Source organism: Athene cunicularia, assembly GCF_003259725.1.
Source record: "Athene cunicularia isolate RWA chromosome 3 unlocalized genomic scaffold, athCun1 chr3_part1, whole genome shotgun sequence".
In the NCBI taxonomy this organism is placed as follows: domain Eukaryota; kingdom Metazoa; phylum Chordata; class Aves; order Strigiformes; family Strigidae; genus Athene; species Athene cunicularia.
In genome coordinates, this window is record NW_020799097.1 from 35,807,797 (window position 1) to 35,830,163 (window position 22,367).

The 22,367-nt window shown below is 36.9% G+C and overlaps 1 protein-coding gene across 4 annotated transcripts in view; it reads right to left on the reverse strand.

Annotated features, from left to right (window-relative positions):
- Positions 1–22,367, reverse strand: part of PHIP (pleckstrin homology domain interacting protein) — a 106,373-nt gene that overhangs the window by 34,033 nt on the left and 49,973 nt on the right. For 3 of the 4 annotated variants that reach the window (XM_026845213.1, XM_026845212.1, XM_026845216.1), the window contains 8 exons: positions 20,576–20,704; positions 15,339–15,564; positions 12,396–12,533; positions 11,173–11,356; positions 10,354–10,477; positions 1,971–2,111; positions 1,058–1,134; positions 91–322 (listed from right to left, as the gene is read on the reverse strand). In XM_026845213.1, the coding sequence (XP_026701014.1) occupies positions 91–322; positions 1,058–1,134; positions 1,971–2,111; positions 10,354–10,477; positions 11,173–11,356; positions 12,396–12,533; positions 15,339–15,564; positions 20,576–20,704 (1,251 nt within the window). The remainder of the gene's footprint in view (positions 1–90; positions 323–1,057; positions 1,135–1,970; positions 2,112–10,353; positions 10,478–11,172; positions 11,357–12,395; positions 12,534–15,338; positions 15,565–20,575; positions 20,705–22,367) is intronic. The other variant, XM_026845215.1, reaches the window with a different exon arrangement.

Genomic DNA, 22,367 nt, shown 5'->3' on the forward strand with positions numbered 1-22,367 from the left:
ATTAAGTTCTATACGTAACTGAATCACTCATCTAATTTTTTTCTAAGACAGTAGGAGTGAGCATCTTGTAATATACAAAGAACATCTAACCTTTTGTTTCCTCTCTTTGGGTTTCCTCTTCTTTGGTGATGTTGATGGTCCATCTTTCTCCTCAATCCCTTTTTTCCTTTCCTTTTTAATTTGCTTCTTTTGCTTTTCAGGTCCTTCTTCATCCTCTGAACTACTTTCTGCTTTCTTTGTTTTAATTTTAGGAATTTTCTTTGGTGGTTGCAAATTGATTCCTGCATCTGCTGTCCAGTCAGAATAATCACTAGAGTAGTCACTATGTATTATATATCAAAGAAGAAAAAAAAATTAAAAACCCATAAGTTAAAAGCAATTCAGATTGCATTGGATTATATAACCCCATACAAGATGATAGTTAACAGTCTAGATAACAACAATATTTTAATAGGTAAAACCAGTGCTTAATATCCTATATTCTATCTACAGTTTAAATGGTAGTAAACCAAAAGCCTTGAGGTCATTCAGTCTTGCAAGAAGTGTAACTTCTAGCATCACTAGAAGTAAATCCACTGTTTACTTGGTCAATTCAAGATGATACATGTTAATGTCTGGATATTGTTCCAAGACTTCTGGTTTTGAATAGCTTTGAACAAGTTAACCAAAAAAAAAATTTGCTAAAGAAGAAACAAAGGATGGGTTGAAGCTACCCCAGTCTTTGCTCTCTAATTTCAAACTAAGGGTCAGCAGAGGCACCTCAGACTGACAAGTCACAGGAAACTGCTATCACATGCCTGAAGCATGCATATGCCTGCAGAGAATTAACCTCCTGCCAAACCAATTGGAAACAATTCTGCTTCTGACAAACAATGATCAAACTTTCCCTACATTTTAGTTAGTACTATAGCTGAAAATTAAATCCTGACAGTTTTAAGTTATTATTCATCTTTTCTTCTAAACGTGCACAAGTCTTAATTATTGTTAACTGTTTACAGAGAAAATTATTTAAGATTTCTCAGCAGGACTTTTCTCTGTAAGGTATACTGTCACTTACCTAGAACTGCCATCACTGTGCCATGCTCTTTCATCATCTTCTGATGTTCCACCACTGGCAACAACTACTTCCCCTTCCTAAAAAGAGGGGGTGGGGAGTGCAGAGGAGGGGGCAGGGAAAAAGAAAGTATTTTACTGGGAACTCAAAAAAGTTATAGTACATAACAGTATGACTAAAGATTTTCTAGATTTTATATGTTATAAAGCATTATAAAAGCTTTAAGTTGTTAAAAAGGCATTTTAGTTTGCAGATATTTATTTTAATGGACTTAATTAAGTGAAAAGTAAGAAAATGTCTGGACAGATGCACAATGTAAAGCAATTTATTTTAAACATATAACCAGTGGAGACCTGAGTGCTTCTTAATCTCCATTTAAAATGCTCGCTTACCTTTTTGAAAATTATTTCCAGTCATTTTGATGCAGTATTTCCACATCTTTTCAATTAATATCAAACAAAAACCCAGTACAAACTTTATATACTCTTATTACTCACTTTACGGTAGCTACAGAAGCACAGAATGGTTGAGGTTGGAAGGGACCTCTGGAGGTTGCATTATCCAACCTCCCTGTTCAAGCAGGGCCACCCAGAGCTGGTGACCATACTGATAGGTCATATGGGCCATACTGATCAGTCTTCCAAATATAGAAAAGATTTAACACTGCACACAGATTTTGCAAAATGCCATTACAAATGAGCATTTCTCTTTTGTCAACTACTTTTTAGTCAAAACTAAACACATACAACAGTATGTGAAAACCTAATTCAACATAACTTCTTAAAGACGTGCAAGAAAAGGCACAATGAAGAACATAAGCTGAGTTTCCACTAGAAACAACATTTAACTAGCTGAAGCAGGATCTTAATGAGTAGAAACTGAATATATAAGATTGCCTCATGCATAAGGATCTTACATCTGAGGAACTGTGTCCATTTTCTAACTCTTCAGCAGGCCTTGCAGTTTCTTCTACTGCGTATCTCGTACGGTAGTTGTGCTGATTAGCTTGCTGTTTTCTTGAGTCACTAGTGTCTAGTAAATGATCATGAGAATGGTTCTGTGAAGACATGAAAGTCAAAATACATAATTTTTGAGTATATATTCCATTAATACAAAGCATTTTCTTTAATAATAGTATTACAGGAAGCAACTTCTGCAGTAGCAAAAAGACAGAAGCTTCAACACCACAAAATTCAGAACAGAACAGACCACAAGTCCAAAACTAAAGAGCTGCTGAAGAACACTCCACATGCACTGTTGAATATAAGCACCGAGCAGTTCAATATATTCTGGAGATAATTAAAATTTCTTCACAGATGTAATGGAAAATTTTCATCTTTTTTTAAATTCTTCATTCTCTACAAGGTACACATCAGTTTACTGATAGGCTGCTAAGAGCCTCTAACAGCTCAAAATTACACTTAAAATGGCCAGAGGAAAGGGGACTCAGAGAACTCCAGAGTGTGTTATTCTGCAACTGAGGAATCAGATTTGTTAGAAGACAGACCCATACAGTAATACATCTCTTAGCATACAGAGATGACTGTTAGCAAGTAAAAGCCTTTAAATGGTACAATGATGCATCAAAGAGTTTAAATGAATGAGTCAGTTGGAAAGAATGTGAGTTCTTATGAAGCTTAGAAGAATGAAATAAGGCTGTAATTAAGAAACACTTCACACTCCAGCATAAAGAGATTTTGTTCCCCCTGCAGAATATACATAATGCAAACATTTGCTCTCAACATGAAGTCTGTAATCTTGTATTAGTCCCCAAACTCTGGCAAAAAAATCAAAAGCTATGATCTTGATGTCAAGATTCTTGAGCTAATTTTTTTGGCATCCATATTTGAGCTTCAGCCTAGCTCAGACCCAATGAAATAGTTTCTGGACACATTCCTAGATGCCACAAAAGGAGGTACACTTGCCCTGTGCTTTCTTCCATAAAGGAAACTTCAGATATCTATTAGGTGCGATATGGCTAAAGAAAAAAACAAAACAAAACAATCCATTTTCTTTAGGAGAAGATCTTTCCTGCCATGTATGAAAGTCAGTTCATGAGATTAAGTTTTCTCATTAAGGAAAAAAACAAAACCCACTTTTTGGTAAAAACTGTATTAAAACTTGGCTAAGCAGAAGTAGCTAAGATTTGGTTTTCCTTAGCCACAACAGTTTTCCTTAAAATTCAAAACTGTTAGCTAGAGCTTTCCTCCTACTCTCCCTCTTAGAAGATAGACGCCCTTTTCAGGTGTGACTGCAACAGTTTAGTAGTGTAGGCCAGCATGCTCATCTGTACAATTGCATTATAGTTTTCACCAAAGCACACAGGACCAACACAAACTGCTCTGTGAGCACTGCATTTCTCTTGTTCCATCAAGTGAATTCAAGTTGGGGAAACTGCTATTGACAGCACAGCTACCAGAGACACTTCTAATTGGACTGCTCAGCAACCAGAATTTTAACATTGCCCAAAACTTTTGAGACCTGGGGCATTCCTTCTTCTGGATTCAAACAGGCAGCACATGCCAGATCTCCTCAAGCTGCTATGACCTGACCCAGAACAGCTCTGAGGCAGCCCTAAGACTAGGGACTGAGCCTGTCACACAGCCTTCTGTCCCTCAGCCTTCTGGGACTGCTCACTTCTTGTCAAGCTCTGAAGATTCATTGCTGAAGCAGAGAGGTCACAAAAGCCACTGCTGCAGCAGCTAGCTTCTGCTACTGAATTGTTACTTTTTTATAAAGCCTATCTACCTCTTAGCATCATACAACGCAGCATGAGGAAGCATGGACAACATAATGGAATCAACTAAGTCCAATGAAACAAATTAGTTAAGTATCCATTACAAAGAGGATGTATTTTGCAGAAGCTACATTACAGCCTGTTACACTCATTTCTTCCCTTTAGAAACAAAAGTCAAAAATTTACATCCCCATTTCTATTCAGAGGTGAGATTTCTCAAATGGTTATTATAAATACAGGTTTTCCCTACTTAGAACTACACATCCTTGAAAAACTGAAGTGCTTTGCATTACTCTGTTTTTGAAAAGAGTTCCTATCTTCTGGAAGTTCAAAGCTTAAGGAAACTCCCCTCCCCCAATACCTCCCCCCAATAATTCCTTAATGGAAGCAAGTAACATCACTGGATAAATATTGGGCCATAGCGATGCCAAAGGGTAACTGCTTCAGTAAAAATGCAATGTCAAAACAAGAATGGAAGAAATAAATGAAGCCACACAAGTAGTTATCTGTAAGTAACAGAATGACAGAATGACTCAAGTTGGAAGGGACCTCTGGATGTCACCTCGTCCAATCCCACTACTCAAGTAGGAATGAGAAAAGAGACCATAAGTTATGCATCTTCCACATCTTTCCAAAAAGGTATTAACATCACTTTTATTCAACACAGTTTTGCCAAAATCTGATGAGAAGCTGCAGGCCAGGCAGTTCTTCATTTTGGGGAGCAGTGGGGTCAAGTGCAAAGGTTTGACTAAGAAGATAAAGTACTACAAGCTGCTTCTGACAGAATGGAATTTATCACCAACATGTTCAACAATGCCTGAGAAAACACAGCTGATGGTCTGCTGCCCCCTCAATATCTCCCAAAGAAAGAGCTTGAAACTGGACTCTTGACTCTAACGGAAGGCTTGGAAATAAAGAAAGTCAAGATAACCTATGATTTGAGGTTCAATCATCACTTTCTCTCAATGCTGACAAGTACCTTGTATCATATCCAAGGCTTCCAGACAATACCATAGCACATCTATATATCTATATATCTATCAGAAATTACAGCTGCTGCCAGAACAGTTTTATTGTGAAATATAAATGACGGCATTTCTTGTGTTTGAGAGGGATAGATACAAACATGTCACCCAGACACTGCTGAAGGTCTTTGTAACACCATGTGTGAAAAATACAGGGAAAACTCAGTGGTGTCCTGACAACTCAGACCACTGCATTCTACTGTCTCATGACCCTGACTACTGGGAAGCACAGCTTAGCTCCGCTTTCACACAGGGCTGTAGCAATTTTGCAAAGCTTTGTCTGTAGCAATTTCACAGTGTTTCTTCACCAGCAGTATCTATTTATCTGAAAATGGTTTCTAATTCCTAACACGAATCAGCCTCTAAAAAGTTAAGCACGAGTAGGGCACAAAGGTATGTGCAGTATCAGAACCCCAACCTTAAACAGATGCTCACAGCCTCTTTAAGACAAAGAAAGGGAACTTCAGCTTTTTTGTCTGCATATGCTCTTCAGAACATTATGATTGAAATGTTATGCTAAAAAAATCAATTTGTCAAGTAGCCTACATAACTGTTTTCATTCTTGACTAGATATGCTACTCAAATTCTTCAACCCAGCACTTATCTCTCAACTTAAATTTGTCCTTATTGGATTTCAGTTCTTATTTTTCTGGAGAGGGACACCTTGGCATTACCAAGGTCATTAATATATAACTTTTTCCAAGTTTAATATTCTTCAATGACCATGAGTTTTTATCTCAGATGATAAATACAACAAATTGCCCAAGCTGTTAGTGCATAAAGCAGTTTTTATTTTACAGAATTGCTGAGGTTGGAAGGGACCTCTGGAGTCAACCTTGTCCAACCCCGCTGCTCAAGCAGGGCCACGTAGAGCCAGTTGCCCAAGGCTCCACAGTCTCTCTGACCAGCCTGTGCCCATGCTCAGTCACCCTCAGAGTGAAGTGCATCCTTAGGTTGGGATAAAACCTCCTTTGTTTCAGGAGTCTGTGCCCACTGCCTCTTGTCCTGTCATCTTCTCTTTGGCTAAAGAGCATCCTTCCATATTCTCCTGAAGTCTCTGGATCAGTGCTTGTATTACTTCGTTTTCTCTCTTACCACATCTCACACAGGTAAGAAATTAGTGAGAACTGTTCCAAAAGCAGTGAAGATAACAGACACTAAACACAAAGTGCCAGTCTCGGGTCTTAGATTATTTTCTTCTTAACATCTTGTCGATTTACCTGGACGTAGTGTTTAAATAACATGTAAACTGAAAAATTACTGCTTTGGAGGAACACAACTAAGCTGCCTTCAGCAAAACAATGCACACATTTCTCCTCACTGGTTTCTGTTAGTTTACCATACAGTTGTTTGCACTTGCCACAACAGAGGCCTATGCTTACTTTTGTCCATAACGATCTCCAATCTTAATTCTTTGAAATTTCCCCTTATAATTTCCACTTAATGGTAATTAAAAATACTTCCGTTCTTGTAATTTTTTTTTTTTAACTAGGACACACAACACATCAACCCTCTAGCATACAGAAAGTTCAGCTCTTTCATAATTATTAAAATGCTCTGTAATCCCAGAGGTTTAATAAACTAATACTCTTAATTACTTGGACTGGGAACATTTACCTAAGCATGTTATTCACCTGACTTCTCGTCTTTGGCATGCTTCTGAAAAAAAATTATTTGAAATACAGTTCCACTTTAAAATGCAAGTATTCCAATGCCACATTCTATCCTCTGTCATTAATGGTTTTGTTTGGTTGGGTTTTTTAAGGGGTTTTGTTTATTAATAAGAGAAAACTCTATTCCTCACCAATGACTTTGAAAGTCAAACCGAGCTGCTTCATCTGACATGCAGATCAGTGATACTAAATACTATTCAGGTCAAAATACCCAAGCTTTTAGGTTCTCCCACACAACTCCATTAGTCCCTCAAGCAATCATGTACAAACACTTCGCAGTATGACTTGTGTCAAAGAAATGTGGGGTTTCTAACTTTAAATACTAGAATGCTTCTGTGGCTTCCAATCCGAGTTGTAGATGTTGTTAAAGAAGGAAGACTGAGCTATAATTTTGTACTACTTTTAACACACCCTATAATAACCCTGAACAAAAATTAGTAATAGGACTTTGGAATCTACTCAAAAAATAATTATAGCTGTTCTGTGTTCTTCCTTACTGACCTACACTTTAGCTTGAAATCCAAACTGCTAAAATTTTTCCTGTTCTCCTTTTCATTTTACTTCTGTGTACTTTGAATCCTTTCAGTTAGAAGGGAACAGTTATCATAATTTATGATCTGAACTGATAAATTTCAAAAGCTGCTATAAAAATTAGTATTTCCTACTGGTATGAACGCAACTGAATTTGCGGACAAGGACAATGTTTTAATACAAGTCCTGTTTACTCTGTTCCCAGACCAGCTGACAGTACTGTAGAATGACACACCTTCTAGAATTCTTGACATTGCAATCCTTAGGTTTGTAGTTTACTTGAAGATAATATTTTCCCCTGTATTTCGTTTGAGGTATTCCCCACCTCCTCTAGATTATAAATTCTCTCATTAAACCCTTAAGAATTCACTATGCAACACCAAAGGACTGCAGTCTTGCAACACTACTGTAATATAAATTGCAAGTTAGCAGTATCAAAACGTACTGCACGCACTCAAGGAAAATTAAAGATTTACATAGTACTTTCCAGTTCTATCTTTAACCTAACACAGCTTGTATTTAAAGCCATACAGTCACTGTAAAGAACAGCAACAGAAGAGCTGCTATAATTAAGTTACTGATTTCTATTTAAAATACCCCTAAAAATACCACACAACAGTTTGTGGAGTGCAGTCAGTCTTGCTTCTCTTCCCAGATGTGTATTTGATTTTATTATGAATACCACAGAAGATGATAATTCCAATTCACCATTCCTATTGTTCAGACACTACTGAGCAGAAGTTTTGCTCATGCCAGCCATAAGTAACAACAAAAATCACTACAATCTGAACAGTTTATTTCACTGTGAGGCTCAATCACATAGCATCAAGTACCCTTTTCTTCTTGCAAATTTGCTTATTTAAAGCCCATTTGATACCTACTCATTTCTGAATCCATGAGATTTATCTCAAGGGATCTGAATTAGTGTACTGCTCAACAACCCGAGTCCTCTGAATAGAGACATATTTAATGAAGAGTATGAGGTTTTTGTCCCAAAATGCCATTTTAAAAAAAAAAAAAAGTATCCTGTAGGGTCTAAGAATTTACTTAAATGTTCTGAAAGCGTTACCGAATTCACCAGTAATTTCTATATGGAAAATTTACTGACATACTCAAGTGCAGAGACCATGACTCTCTGCTTTTTGCTGTATTTCCTCAGGACAAAGATGGGAAGTGACTAAAGGATTTACCAAGTTATCCCTCCCTCACATTATGGGCATCAGAATCCAGATCACAAACCCTCCAGGGACCGAGATAAATGAAGGGCATATACTTCTTTGGGTAGATATATGAAACTGAAGAAATGTTTTGCTAAGCTAGTTTTTGCTCTGAAGGATTTTAAAGACAAATATCCACAACAAAAATATGGGGCTCAAAAGGATCCAGTGCCACTTTTAAAGTTCGGAGACTACAAAATTTCTCCTCTGAGAAAAGATTTTCAAAACCATCCATATAAAGTTTCTTTGTTTCAAAGATGTAATAAAAGCAGTTGCTGAAACCAAAATGCTGGATCAACTAGCCTACTCTGCTGTTTTTATGTCCTAGTGATACTTTAGGAAAATTGTAACCCAGTTAGAAATTTAAGAGTAAGTTTGTAGAAATTCACATTATCAGGAAGGATCTTTTGACTAGGCTGTAGTTTAAAAAAAAAATTACGGAAAAGAAACTCTTGAGCAGTGTAATCATTTAATTAAACTGAAAGAAAGTCTATAATTCAGCACCAAAATATATCCCCTCAACATAAGAAAGAACACTGTTAAAATTGGGATTTGTGAGGCCCATTTTTCTATTATTCCAGAGAGAAAACATGGAGTTAACAAGATTTCTGATGTCCTGGTATTTGATTAATGAGTCCTGCCACAGCCACCTCTAAAACCGTAAGGGGCACAGACAGACCTTCTTCCCTCTACGTACAAAAACTGGAGATACACTGAAAAAATATTTTTTTATGTTGGGCAAACACAATGTTGGTGACTGCAGCACTGAAATTAGCTCATTAGTATTATCTCTTAAGACAGTAATGCATACAATTTTAATACAAGAAAGAAATTGAAAAAAAAAAGAAATTTAACACAGAAATTGAAAATTATTAGGGGACTGTTTGGGGCTGGAGGAGTGTTCATCTCATTTCTTTTGAAAGCTTTACTTTGGTTAAGGATGAAAAAAGAAGCAAACCTGAACACTCAAATTTAGTATCAAGCAGAAACTTGCCCATCTTAAATTTACTCTTTCTGCTGCATATAATTCATCATTATTTAAAAAATACAAAAGCACTACTAAGCATCTGAAATTTACTTTTATTTTCAGATTACCTTCAATCTCAGTACCTTCCTGCCCAAGAAAATAAATAATGAACAGCACAGGCAACAAGTATGGTACTCTGATAAAGTTAAGAGCTGCACAGTCTTTGGTATACTTGTTCTTAATATTTCATTTTTAAATTTTTCCACCTTGAACCCCATAAGTGATTTTTAATTTTCAATGGACAATTTTCAGGCATTATTGAAGGTCTGTATTTCACTAAGTTTTTGATGAAGGGCAAAACAGTCTTATCCAGAATAAGCATGCTACAAAACTCAAACCGTGGGTTCTCCTCTACAGTTGCTTAAAATTTCTTATTACAAAATATAGTTGGTTATTTAGCTAGAAAAGCCCAGATAAGCATGACAGACACATACAAACAAGACATAAAATGATTTCTGTAAACAGACTTCCTTCATATTTTCTTATCAGCATAAATGCATAAGATTTTTTTTCAAGTTTTGAAAACATCAAGTCAGTTATGACAATCTCATTTTTAATACAACTCATTCCCTGCTATTTCATCTATCCTGCTTTCCCCTTTTCTGAGAAATGTATTCCAGGTCTAGCAAAAAGCATGACTTAGAAATGTCCCATACAAAACCACAATATGATTATTAGGGTACCATGAGAGAAAATACCCAATTCTGTATTTGGAGATGTATTTAAATATGTTATGGTTAAAAATTGTGACTTGAGTTTAAACCAAACCTTTCCACATAACAGTATGTCAAACAGTATACAACAGAGCAGTATGTATTGATTAACAGTAACAGATTTCCCACAGCAAATCATGTCCCTAACACCGGATTTGCAGGGCTTCTCACTTTGGGGGTTCTAAAAGCAACCCCCATTGTTTATTCTGAACATAGCAAAACATCAGTAGAGACATACTTCCTCATTCTGGGGCGGTAATCGAACTCCTGTACCTCTGGCTTTTAAATTTAAAAGAGCAATGTAAATTTATGTGGCCTAACACATTGAGTTAAATTTTATGTTTCTTACTGCATTAAGGTACAAGTGACTATTTACCTTAGAGAAAGTAGGTATTTTATTCTCTCTTTGAATGTGACTTGCTACATGTTTTCTTTTCTCTTCCGATCGATACACCCTTACTTCTTCTTCTCCCTTTGCTGTTCTCCATTCTTCCTGCCTACTGAAAAAAAAGAAGATTGAGATGTTATCTTTAAAGCAAAATACACACACAGCTGAGAGGATTTATTCCAAATCAAGGAATAAATATTCAACATTTATAACATTATTTGAACGGTAGTTTTTTTCTTTACAGCCAGAATATTGTTTCAAAATTACCTTTTCTGATCAAAGTAAGATCTCAACCTTATTTAAAAAAAACTAGAGCAGTTTATGCTTGACTGTGGCTAGTAGGGTTTTTTTGACTGATAGAAGTCTTCTTCACAAGAGTTGATTACTGAACAAAATGAAGTTCCAGTTTGGAAATCAAAATTCACCTCAGACACCGACTAGATTAGGTCAGTGTCCCAGATGTAAAATGCCATATAATGACAGGAACAGCTGTAATCAAAACATACTGTAATCTTGTTGTAAATCAGAAAACACTGAGGTAGCTAGATCCCGCTGCACATACAAGTTAAATTACTCAGTCATTTGTTAAATTGTCAATTTTTATTCACAATACTTCTATAATTCCAATATTTTTCAAGTGATACGCAAACAATTGATTTCAAACTGACACTGATTTTATAAGAAATTGGAGACCACATAATAGATAAATGCCACACAAATAGTTATATGACAATGTGAATTCCAAAACTGTTCAATTTAATTAAGTTCGCCAAACTAAAATTCACTGAAAACCTGGCCTATGTTTACCTGGCCACACCAGAAGACAGTTCAGGCACTACAACCCTTCGACTCCAAGCCACAAGGTCTCGTTCAGTGGCTATTTCACTTCTTGGTGCATTGCTATGCATCTGACGCACACCTTCAATTTGTCCACTACGTCTTAATCCTATATTTGGTGGTGAATGTACTTCTGAGGTAGAACTTACAGATCCTAAGAAGTCAAAAAGTGATAGTTGTACTTGATCTGAAATTCTAAAGGAAGCATTTAAATAGAAAAAACCAAAATGAAAGGAAAAATTACTTCAAAATAAATCCAAGTATTAATTGAATATAACTATTTCAGCAGTTTCTACAGTCATCACAACACATACAAACAGCTACTGGGCTGTATTTAAAAATTCACTTTGAACAAGAGCAGATGTATCAACAATCTGAAGCGAAGCAAATGTTTTATTGATTTGCTTTTCTTTAAAAACACTTTTGGAAACATTTATGAGGCTAATTATTGCTACTGCACTCTAGATCTGTATTATATAACAGTGAGCTATCTCACTAAATCCATGTATTCCTTAAACAGTCTTCTACCTTCAAAAAAATAAAGCCACAACACTGGAAATCATTAGGAATCCAAACATTTACAGACAAGAAATTAAAATGGTCAAAGATAAACCCAAACCTAAACAAAACCACACACATGGGCAAGATCCTTCAAACACCTACACTGTATCAGATTTTCAACATTTTTCCACACTTTTCCACAGACAAGCTATTCTTGCTTACTCAGGTGGATTGCCAACAATGATTTTTTAAGTGTTGAAAAATACTGTGTAATCTAGTGCAAGACTCTGAAACATGGAACATCTGCACTGAGAATCAATCAGCTCGTTCCTCTTTTCTCCCATATATTTCTTTATTTGAGATAAGTCAGATTTCAAACAAGTATATGTCCAATTCCAGACTAAACAATAGACTAGTGACTTCTAAGGGAACACAGTTGCTGCAAGTTCCCTGAGTGAGCAGACAATAACTTTAACAAGGATAAATTTGTAACAGTAAGAAACCTGAGATTTTGCAGAAAGGTAAAAAAAGGTGGTAAAGTTGTACTAATTTTTTGAGGCTCCATTCCTCCTTTCTAGAAGTTCAACAAAATGCACAGATCATGCATGATAATGTGATCTTTGCTTTCCAAATCTCAGCTGTTTCAATAGAAAACAGAAATAAAAATAGAAATCCATCCTCCAGTGATCTACCTCTGCTTATCCGGCTGGTACTACTGGTTGCTGCCTCCCCAGAACGTCTCTGGTCCTGCTCTTGCTGAAGTCTTTGAATCATGCTGTCCAAAGGACTAACTTCTTGATTTGCTTGTTGACTAAGAACTTGATTCAGTCCTGTGAAGTAAAATATACAGGAGAACAACACACAAATTTTGATTTGGAGAACCAAATGTTACAAACAGCTCACCTTAAGTTTTAGCTTTGAAACTTACAAGTACATCATATAATCACATGTATAAGTATGGGCTAATGCATATTTTTGTAACAGCCATTTTTTAAACACGACAACTTTTTTCTTAATACATTAAGAGCATTATATTTTCTGGAGCAAGGTCAAGATCACATGCCACTCCTAGTAAAAGTGTAAATTTGATCAAGTGCCAGCAAGTCACAGAAGCTTAACACAACTGTTGTTTGTCAGCTCAGTCAATTATAAATTGTTAGCCTGCCCCAAATGCATTATAAAACACTTTATACTAAGCTTCAAGGAAGAACTACATCAAGAAGGTCTAACTAAATTAGAAAACAATTATCTGTACTGGAGAACACCAAGCAGTAAAAATGCTTGACTGAGCTCCTTGTAGGCATAATGATGACACAGGTTAAATAATGCTCATTTTCTTTGGTGTACAACAGCCAAGAAACTACCTTTTTGGTAGGTCTTTTGAATAAATGACAAGGAAATAGTTCTCAACAGAAGGGATGACAAGGTGATAATATTGTTTCTGTGCAGCAAGCAAGATACACAGCATGTAAGACACAGAACCTTCTTTTCATACAACAGTCACAAAAAAATTAGAGAGGTATGCAAAAAAAGGCAAGGGTTACAATACTGACTTGAAAAGGAAGTCAAATACCTCCACCACACAGAATAGCTAGATGGTGGAAAGCTCTGGTCAAGAGAAGCAGGACTTGCAAAACTTTGTAATGAGATAACAACGTTCAAAGAAACAAGCTACAGAAATTATTTTTCCAGCAAGATTCCAAAGAGATATCATAGTATAAACATCACTTTGCAAGATCAAACACAAGACATTACAGTAATTGTGCTATGAAATGAAGAGCTTTGATTATGTGCCTAGACAGAAGCAGCCATCTCTTTATAGATGATGGTATGTAGAAAGAACATAAATATTTTAAGACAGTGTTCTCAGGGTTTCATGGTTATTGTGGTTGAAGTCAACTTCCCTAAGGCAGCAGAAGCTTAAAATCATGGAATGAACTCTGGTAGAGCCACAGCTGGATGTTTTCTGACTCATGTAGTGAGACAGATTTATTTGATGATCTCATGAGCAGACATAGTGTCTACAGAAAACAATGGGAAATACTACTAATAACCCAGGAATTATCTTAAATAAGGAAACTGCTACCTAGACAAAATGAATAGGGTTTTATGTATCTAGTTTGTGAGATTTTGCCTTCGCTACTAACAGTAAGGTTTTTTAAAAAAATGAAATAAAGACACTGGTATATATTTGATTTTTTCAAAACATCTGGTTTAAAGGAGGTTCACATACATTTAAGCAGTAAATCAAGCATGGTTATCTGAATTCCCCCTACTCTTATAAGTCCCTACAGAAAACTTGACAAGAAATAAATTGTTAGTGCTCTAAAGGGAGATCCATCAAATCCCACAATAAAGTTCCAGAAAGAAATGAAGCTTCTTTAGTGGAAAGAAATGTAGAAAATACACAGACACAGTACGCATAAGACTGCATATTGTTGCTAAACTGTGAAGAGGTCAAAAGGTATCTTCTGTCTCTCTGTAATCTCTCTGGCTCTCTGTCAGGCTGGTTGATGGCTTCCTGCTATTAAACAAAATGCTACGGACATCATCTTCCTATGGGGATTCATGTGTCATGGTGCCACATCATTAAATTTCATATTGTTGGATCTGTGTGAAGAGTCTGACTTGTTTCAAGAGACTATATTGGAAAATGTACCTAGGACATTTCCAAATGTAGAGCATTTCAGAACATCATGAATCCATGTTGTAACTAATTACGAAGTAAAATCCTTCCTTGGAAATTGAATTTAGCTTTAAAGCCACTAGCTACAAAGTTTGAGAGAAAACATGGCATACAGTCACCAGAAAGGATATTTTCCTTCTTACAGTTGCTTCTCAGGTAGCATTTTTTCCTATAATTTTGGGAGGTAATATGGAAATGCTCCTTTAAAAAAAATTATTATTTAAATATTCAGTGGCTTATAAGCCTCAGGTCTACAAATGAGGATAAATAGATCTTTTGGTAATAAAACTGTCAGTTAACCTTCCTGGAATGTCTGACACACCACAGCCTTAAGTATGGTGTACATATAAGCCACTACTTACAAGCACAGTCAAGTTTTCCCATCTTTTCAAGAATATCCAAATATTTAACAATGCTTATCTTGAAAACATTTAAAGCTACTTTCACCAGTTATTGCTATGCATGCAGAATCCAACTGCTGAGGAACTTCCTGTATTTTGTATCCTCAAGTCTTCAGAGTTCTCTACCCAAAGCATCAAAGCTTAAGTTGAATGACTGACTTTAGATGAAGAGGATTTTGCATGTCACAGATGTCCTCTCATCTCTCTCTTCTTGTAGGTGTTATCTGTTCCAACTGATCAGAGGAAGATCAATCTATTTCTGAGGTTTTCTGAAGTAGGAATCAACTGAAAGCTCACTCACCATCATATACTGTACCAATAATGGTCCAAGCTAACTGCCATTGTACCATCAACTAGTACTGACTTGATCAACAGTGCTCTAAGTGAAACTGTCACAAGTGATCAGTGCCAAGGACACTGCAATTTGTCCACACTACATGACCTACTATGCCCAGAAATAAAGAAAAAGGACAAAGTGAAATAGTAAGTGTAGAACACCTGGAGGTAACTAGATAGGCTACTGTGTAGTGAAGTGAAATTTTCCATACCTGAAGATGTCACTCCCATCTGAGGAATAAGCTGTTCCTCCCTGCAGTTCTCACGACCAGGAACTAGTCTCTGATACCTTGCAGGATGAGGGTTGCCATCCACATCAACCAAAAATGGGGGAGGCATAAGGTGTGGAGCCTGCTGTGTCTGTTCATCCAGGACAAAGTTGTTGGCATCACGGATAAGGGGCCGATAATCACTATGAAAGAACATCTGATCTGCTATCTGTAAACAAAGTTATTTTGTAATTTTTTTAAAGAACCTATTAAAAAAGCATACAGAAGATAACTGCCAAAAGTATTTTTAACAATGTTACATGTGGTTACTTTCACAAAAACAAGGTTATGAACTAATTTGTTTATCTCGGTTTAAAGGGGAAAATTTAATGAATCCATGATTATTTTTTTTCCTATATTATAGTGAAAGGAGAATAATCCACATGTTTCATGGTCAGAAGTTAAATTTTAAAGAACAGCAGAATGGGGCAATATTTAACTATTTCAAGACATATGACTGAACACAGCATGGACATATTTAATAGTTTTAAAATTTTCCTCTATACTCTGAATATATGAATATATATTCTGATAACAAAAACTATGTCACAGACTTATGAGCTACAGTGTAGGAAGAAGAGGAATAGGAAAATATCTATGACATCACATCATTGCCAAGTATTTTAATACCAGCAGCCAAACATAGATATTCCTATTATAATGCTAGGCATGTGGAAAAGTTCCAGTAGATAAAATAAAGCTGATCTAAAGTGATGAATTCTTCAGGCTCAAAGTTTTCTTTTTCATTTCAGTCCACCTGCTCATAATTTATTCTGGATGACTTTCCACAGACACTCAAGACCAAGGAATTCTTTTGTCCAAATAGTATGTAAAACGGCTTATGCTCCATTGCTCGCTGGCACATGCACCTCAATACCCAAACCGCAAGGAGAAAAGAGAAAGAGAACCTAAAACAAGCTAAAGCATATACTACAGTACTACCTACTGGCAAGCAAACCCCCTGGCAGCTGCTGTACTTAGTTTAACTTTCAGCAAGTAAAAATAAAATCATAAAAAACATCATTCACACAAATTAGATTTCCAGTGCAATATAAAAAATATTAAACAATTGACTCAAGGCATAGAGATCTCCAAATAATCTTGTTTTAGGTGTTAAAGACAGGTATTTGAGCACAGGCAGAGGAATGTTGTAGAATATACTCTGATTTCTGAAGAGCATGCTCTATCATGACCAATCCATAACATAGTTTCCAGTAACTTGCTATGCAGAAATTAATAAGGCAGAGATTATAGCACCTACTCAGAGCTGTGAACTCTGAATGACAAACGTCTCCTGTCCTGGATGTGACTAGGAAAGAAAGATGATGACAAGCATCTACCACTTACAATATCATAAAGTATCTACATGCATCCAGGAGGTGGATTAAAAATTTTTTAAAAAATCCACAAGAATCATGGGATCTGGACCTCACAAAAAAATTAGAAAAGTAACAGGAAGAAATTGGAAAGATGCAGTGGCAAAAAATTTACTTCAGGGATTCAAAAGGTTACCATTACAAAGCATGTGTGGACAAGGTGACATCCCATTGCAGTAAGAAGTCCTGACTGGATGAAGTCTTGTTGCCAGATTCTCTGTCAACTTGACAGAGGCTGGATGAGAAAGATACAAGTACCTTCATGTGTCTGACAGACAGATTCAAGGCCTCCTTAACAAGTTTGTTCCTTCGGCTCATATAGCTCAATATGATAAAGACACAGGTCCTCTAGGAGGACTTACGATTTTCCCTAGAATCATAGTAGTAGAGTGTCCAGTACTTACTTACACCTAATGTAAGTTCTCCTGTTAAGTACTTTCCACATGGAGAGAGATTCCAGTGGCATGATCATACAGACCGTCAGTTTTAATGTGCTGTGATTTGGCTGTAGTGTTGTCTGCATCCCAGGTTTTGAAAGAAAAAGGAAGATTTGAAAATCCTTCCTTGGATTCAGTGACCTCTACCAGAATAGTCTCTGGTGCAACTTCATGAGGGACTTCTTCGCAATTACCCTTCTGTGTACTTTGTACTGCAATCAGGTATTGTAGGGAGAGTAAACGACAATTTTCTACTCCAGGAGATAAGAATGGCATTTCATGGAGAACCCAGGCTCAGACCAGCTCTCAGGTAGGACACTGGAATGTACCTACTGGATGGAACCCAGGGCAACAATGTTATCCTCAGGCTATTCCAAGTCCCAAGAGAAATGAGAAGAATTAAAATGTTGCAGATAATATTAAATGGTTATGTTCAGCAGACAACTAATTAAAATTACTAACAATTAGACCTATTTCTTCACATACTGTTAGAGATCACATTCAGTATCACATGACAATAAGATACACCACCACCATTAGGATACGAGTTCTCTGTACATATGATTTCACAAACCCAGCTTGGGTTTGAGTATGAAAGACTCCACAAGGTGTGAGCTCTACAAATAGACTTTCCTTCAGTAACTACACTACAAATTCAGAATACTCAGTTTCTCCAAATGGGCACACCTATACAAACGCAAAGAGATTTTCCCCACTACTGCACCACTCTACCACACAGGAGCTGTCAACATGCAACAAAGAACTGTAGTTTGGGCAGTCTACAGGAACAAAAGCTTTAGAAAGCTCAGAGATCTATTCCAATCTAAGATTTAATATTAACAGAAAGGTACTTTATGCTTTAGGACAGTTAGGCATTCCTGTTGACAGTGAGCTCAGCTCATCTCTGATGATTTTCATACACACAGAAATAGCAGCTGTGATTGGCTCAAAGTTCCCTTAATTGGGTCAAGTAACAAAGGAGACCCAAATAAGCAGAAAATGTATTTTTTTTTTCCCCACTGAAGAACTATTCCACAAAAATGTGTCATCAAAAAAGAAAAAACCCAAACCAAACCAAAACCATCCCATTGCCTTTATCATGGCCAAGATCACACTGGGGGAAAAAAAGGCCTGGACAGTGGTTCCAGTCAACTAGGAAACACAGGTACTGTCTGAACATAACATGAAAAACCACACATACGAAAATCAAGAGCTTGCTCCCTTCAGTAGAGCCAACACTGTCTCAGCTATAATCATGGTCCTGATCACAGCTTAAATGCCGGAATACCAGACAGGTTACCAAACTTTCTTCTTCTGTAAAAATCATTCCCCAAGATGGATGGAAACCGCTTTAAAGTCAAAAAACTTCATGTCCTACCAGAGCACATACTCACAAGATGTCTGAAAAAAAACCAAGTATCTAGGGGGGAGACAGGGATAGCAGGGGGATGATGGACGACGACAGAAAAAAAACCCCAACCACCTAATCTCCACTACCTGCCCATCCGTAGTTACATTTTTCCATAAATCAGGTCAGACAAAAATGAAAGGAGATTGAACCAGACAAGAAAGAGATCAGAAACTTCCCAGCTAAGTTTTCTGAGAGTTGAAACCGAGATTAAAGTAGTAACAAGCCTAAATCATATTTCCTCCCATTTCTTCTATGGTCAAGAATGCCAAGATTACCGCTGGCACAGCAACAGCTGGAGAGGATCATTTTAAATCACACAATAACTGAAAAATTTTAAAGATAATCTTTTCTCAGAGGCTACAGCAAAAACCCCAAGAGAACAAAGGGTCTGTAAAATTCAAGAAGTGAAAAGCAATTGTTTTCGTTCTTCAAACAGATATAATCCCTCACAAGGTAAATTTTCAAATGGCAGTGTAAGAAGGAAAACTCCTGGTCTCTCAAAGCAAAGACAAAAAGGGTCTCTGTTTCAATTCTGTTTCCAACATTTCTGAGTAGTAGAGGACTATACACTTCCAGAACTGAGAGGAAAATAAACCTGGAACCAAGGACATGGTGAGAAAAGTGTTTCTATTACAACAGGCTTTAAAATCTGGAAGAGGAACTCTGACAGAAAAAAGACCTTGAAAATGATCCGATAATCCTGATTTTCCTTGCTTGTAGTGTCTCTGCTCATTTGATTTCTTTGGAATGGAAGAGGGAATGCACAGCTAGCAATAGCTAAGGAATAGCAACAGCAGACAAGTACTAAGCACTTCAAATCACAGTTGAGAGACAAGGAGAGAAAAAAATTCCCACCAATCCCCAATATGCAAATGCTGCTGTAACCAGCATCAAAATTAAGAGCTGTAAGACTACAGAAAGAAATGTTGTGTCTTACAAGACATATTAGAATTCCTTTTGCTCTCCCCCTGCATCAGGCCCCTCTGCATTGGTGTTTGCCAAAATGGTTTCAAGGCCAGCCTGAGTCCAAAGATCCAAAGTAGGAAGCAAGATCCAGAAGCCAGCAGTTAACCACCAACCTTCAAATATCAGCTAGCAGAAGCAGAGATTAAAATCCTGGAGCAGATACACCTGTTTAAGTCTTAGAAAGAAGGAAGAAGACATAACACTTCACGTCTTCCCTGGGTGGTAAAAGAAGAACTAGGGCCTTGTGGGCACTACAAATAAAGTAACCTGTATGGTTCAACAGGGAACGTTCATTCACAGAGAAAAAAAAACCACCATCACCTATCTTTACAGTCATGAGGGTCTGTGGCAAGACACTTAGCATACACAATGTAGACTATGACATTAGAATAAAGATGTAATATTTTTATCACGCAGTAATGGTGGAACATTACTGTGTAAGAACCAGAGGTATCCACAACTGCAGAACTTCATTAGCAGACAAAATTATATCACTAGAACACAGTACATTTATTGTAAATAATTGTCTCTCAGACTATGCAATGTTTAAATACAGATAGCAAGGAATTAGTTTTATTACACACCCACTCACCCCCTTTTTTTTTTTTTTTGGTCTTAGTTTGGAACTAGAAAAATATTTAAAGCAAAATGTTCAACTACTATGAATTCCACTGCAGTTATCACATTATCCATCTGGATCCATTAATAGACACTTGTAACCTTGTCATTTAAGAGAGTAGACAGTGAATGAGTAAATTTTCATTTAATTATTTTTAACTTCCTGTGTAAGCAGTAGCTTAATAACATGTTTCCACAGTTTAAACAAACAGTGGAAGAAAACTCAGTGTCAAAAAGAGGAATCTGAAACGTCCCATATCAATAGCTCTAAATTGTGTTGGTACACCCCCTCTTAAAATGAAGCTCTGACGGAAAGTTTGCATGAATCCATTGAACACAGACAAACATTTTGATTTTTATCTTGCACTGTACCTTGTCATATTTGCTACTGGAACCAAAGCCAAAAATCAGAAGGTGACCGTGAGAATCAGTACATGCAAAATGCTGTCCATCAGGAGAGCACTTGCAGTCAAAAACCGCACCATGTCCTTGTCCTTCAATCTGAAATACATCAACATACAAAATAATTAAGTTACCGGTAACAATTAATTTTCAATTATGATTTTCAAAACTGTGGCACTGATGTTGAAATTTATTATAAAATCTGTAAGACAGTATACTGCTAGATGGAAGTTACTTTAAAACATAGTTTACTTTTTAGCTATTCACTTTTCAGTGAATTTTATAGTAATGCTCATGAAAGATGCCAAATTAATAGTAGTAGAAACTGACAGACTTTATCCACAAAGCAGGCACAGTATAGGAAGTGAAAATAAAAGCTTCCCCTTGATGGTCCTGCTAATGAGCCTAACCAGAGAGCTGGGTCCCTTTCAGGGTTTAGTCACTACACCCTTTCAATCCTCTGCCTTTTTGCTAAACTAGCCCAGTAGCATTGGCTGCTGTGGTGTTTCAGAACACCTGCCCGCTAGAAAACGCACTGACATAGACAACCCACATTACACAACTTAGCAACTGCCTGTTTCTGTAATTCCTACTCCTAATTTATTGGAGTGGGGGAGGTGTAGATTTCTGTAAAAACTCCACTTTTTAAAAGGAGAACTGCAAAGATTTTAAAAAAGGAATTTTTACCTGATACTCATTTTCTGTTTTCCAGTTCCATTAAGCCAGAACAAATGGGTTTTTGTTTTTCCCTGCAACCTGTCAATCAAGCAGAGGTGACCAATCACCACTCTGAATTTTCACGTCTTCAGCACCTCTTCAGAAAGCCCCTTTCTATTCTCCCCAGCAAAGCACTTTTGCATTTTCTTTAAAGAAACACCAAACAAAATTCTTTCCCTAACTGTGGCAGCCCTATATGCCGCCAGAAAAAAGACAATGGTATTCAGCCTGCAGGCAGTAACACTATGCCCTTCAGTAGCACCTTCCAGAGGCCATGAGCATTATTTTAAAAAGTTAACAAACCAAGGCTCGAAAACCTGTGAGGTACTGTTATCACTATCTTACAGGCTGAGACAAAGGCAAGAAGTCTAAATCTTCCGCCCACAGTCAGTGGTAGAGGGCTACACCTATTACCAGTGCCTTCAGGTATTGATAAAGGTCTTTTTACTACAAGTACTTTCCATAAAAGTCAAACGAGTTTCTGGATTAGCAAAAGAGGAACATAAACTAATGCAAGTTTCATGTTCTATTTTGCCCATTATTCCAGAAGAAATGAACAGAAGTATCCGATAGAAAGAGATGGAAAATAAAAACAGAGCTTCAAGAAAGTGACACTAACATCACAACAGCTAGGAATGCAGAATTAATTTCGGAATGCAGAATTAATTTAGGCTAAGCAAGATCCAACAACCAAGGCAAAGTTACAACCTCGTTCTGCTTTTTGTACATAGAAAGCTCACTGCATTAAAGGGAGACAGTTTGGGGAGGTAGGTGGAAAGGGGAAGGAACTTCAGACCAAGAATAAGCTTTGCAGATGTATAGTAAAAACCTGGGAAAGGAATACTTACATATAGACTTCTGTTCCCTTTCCCTTCCCTCCAACGAAGGAATATCAAAATATCAAGCTTCCTAATACTGAAGTCCTTCATAATAGAATTTCAGGTTTCTCCTACAGCCTAAGACTTGAAGACTGTTTTACAAGGCATGTCGTGGGAAGACCTATTTACTAGCCACAGTGAAGGGAAAAATAAAAAACAGAAGGGGG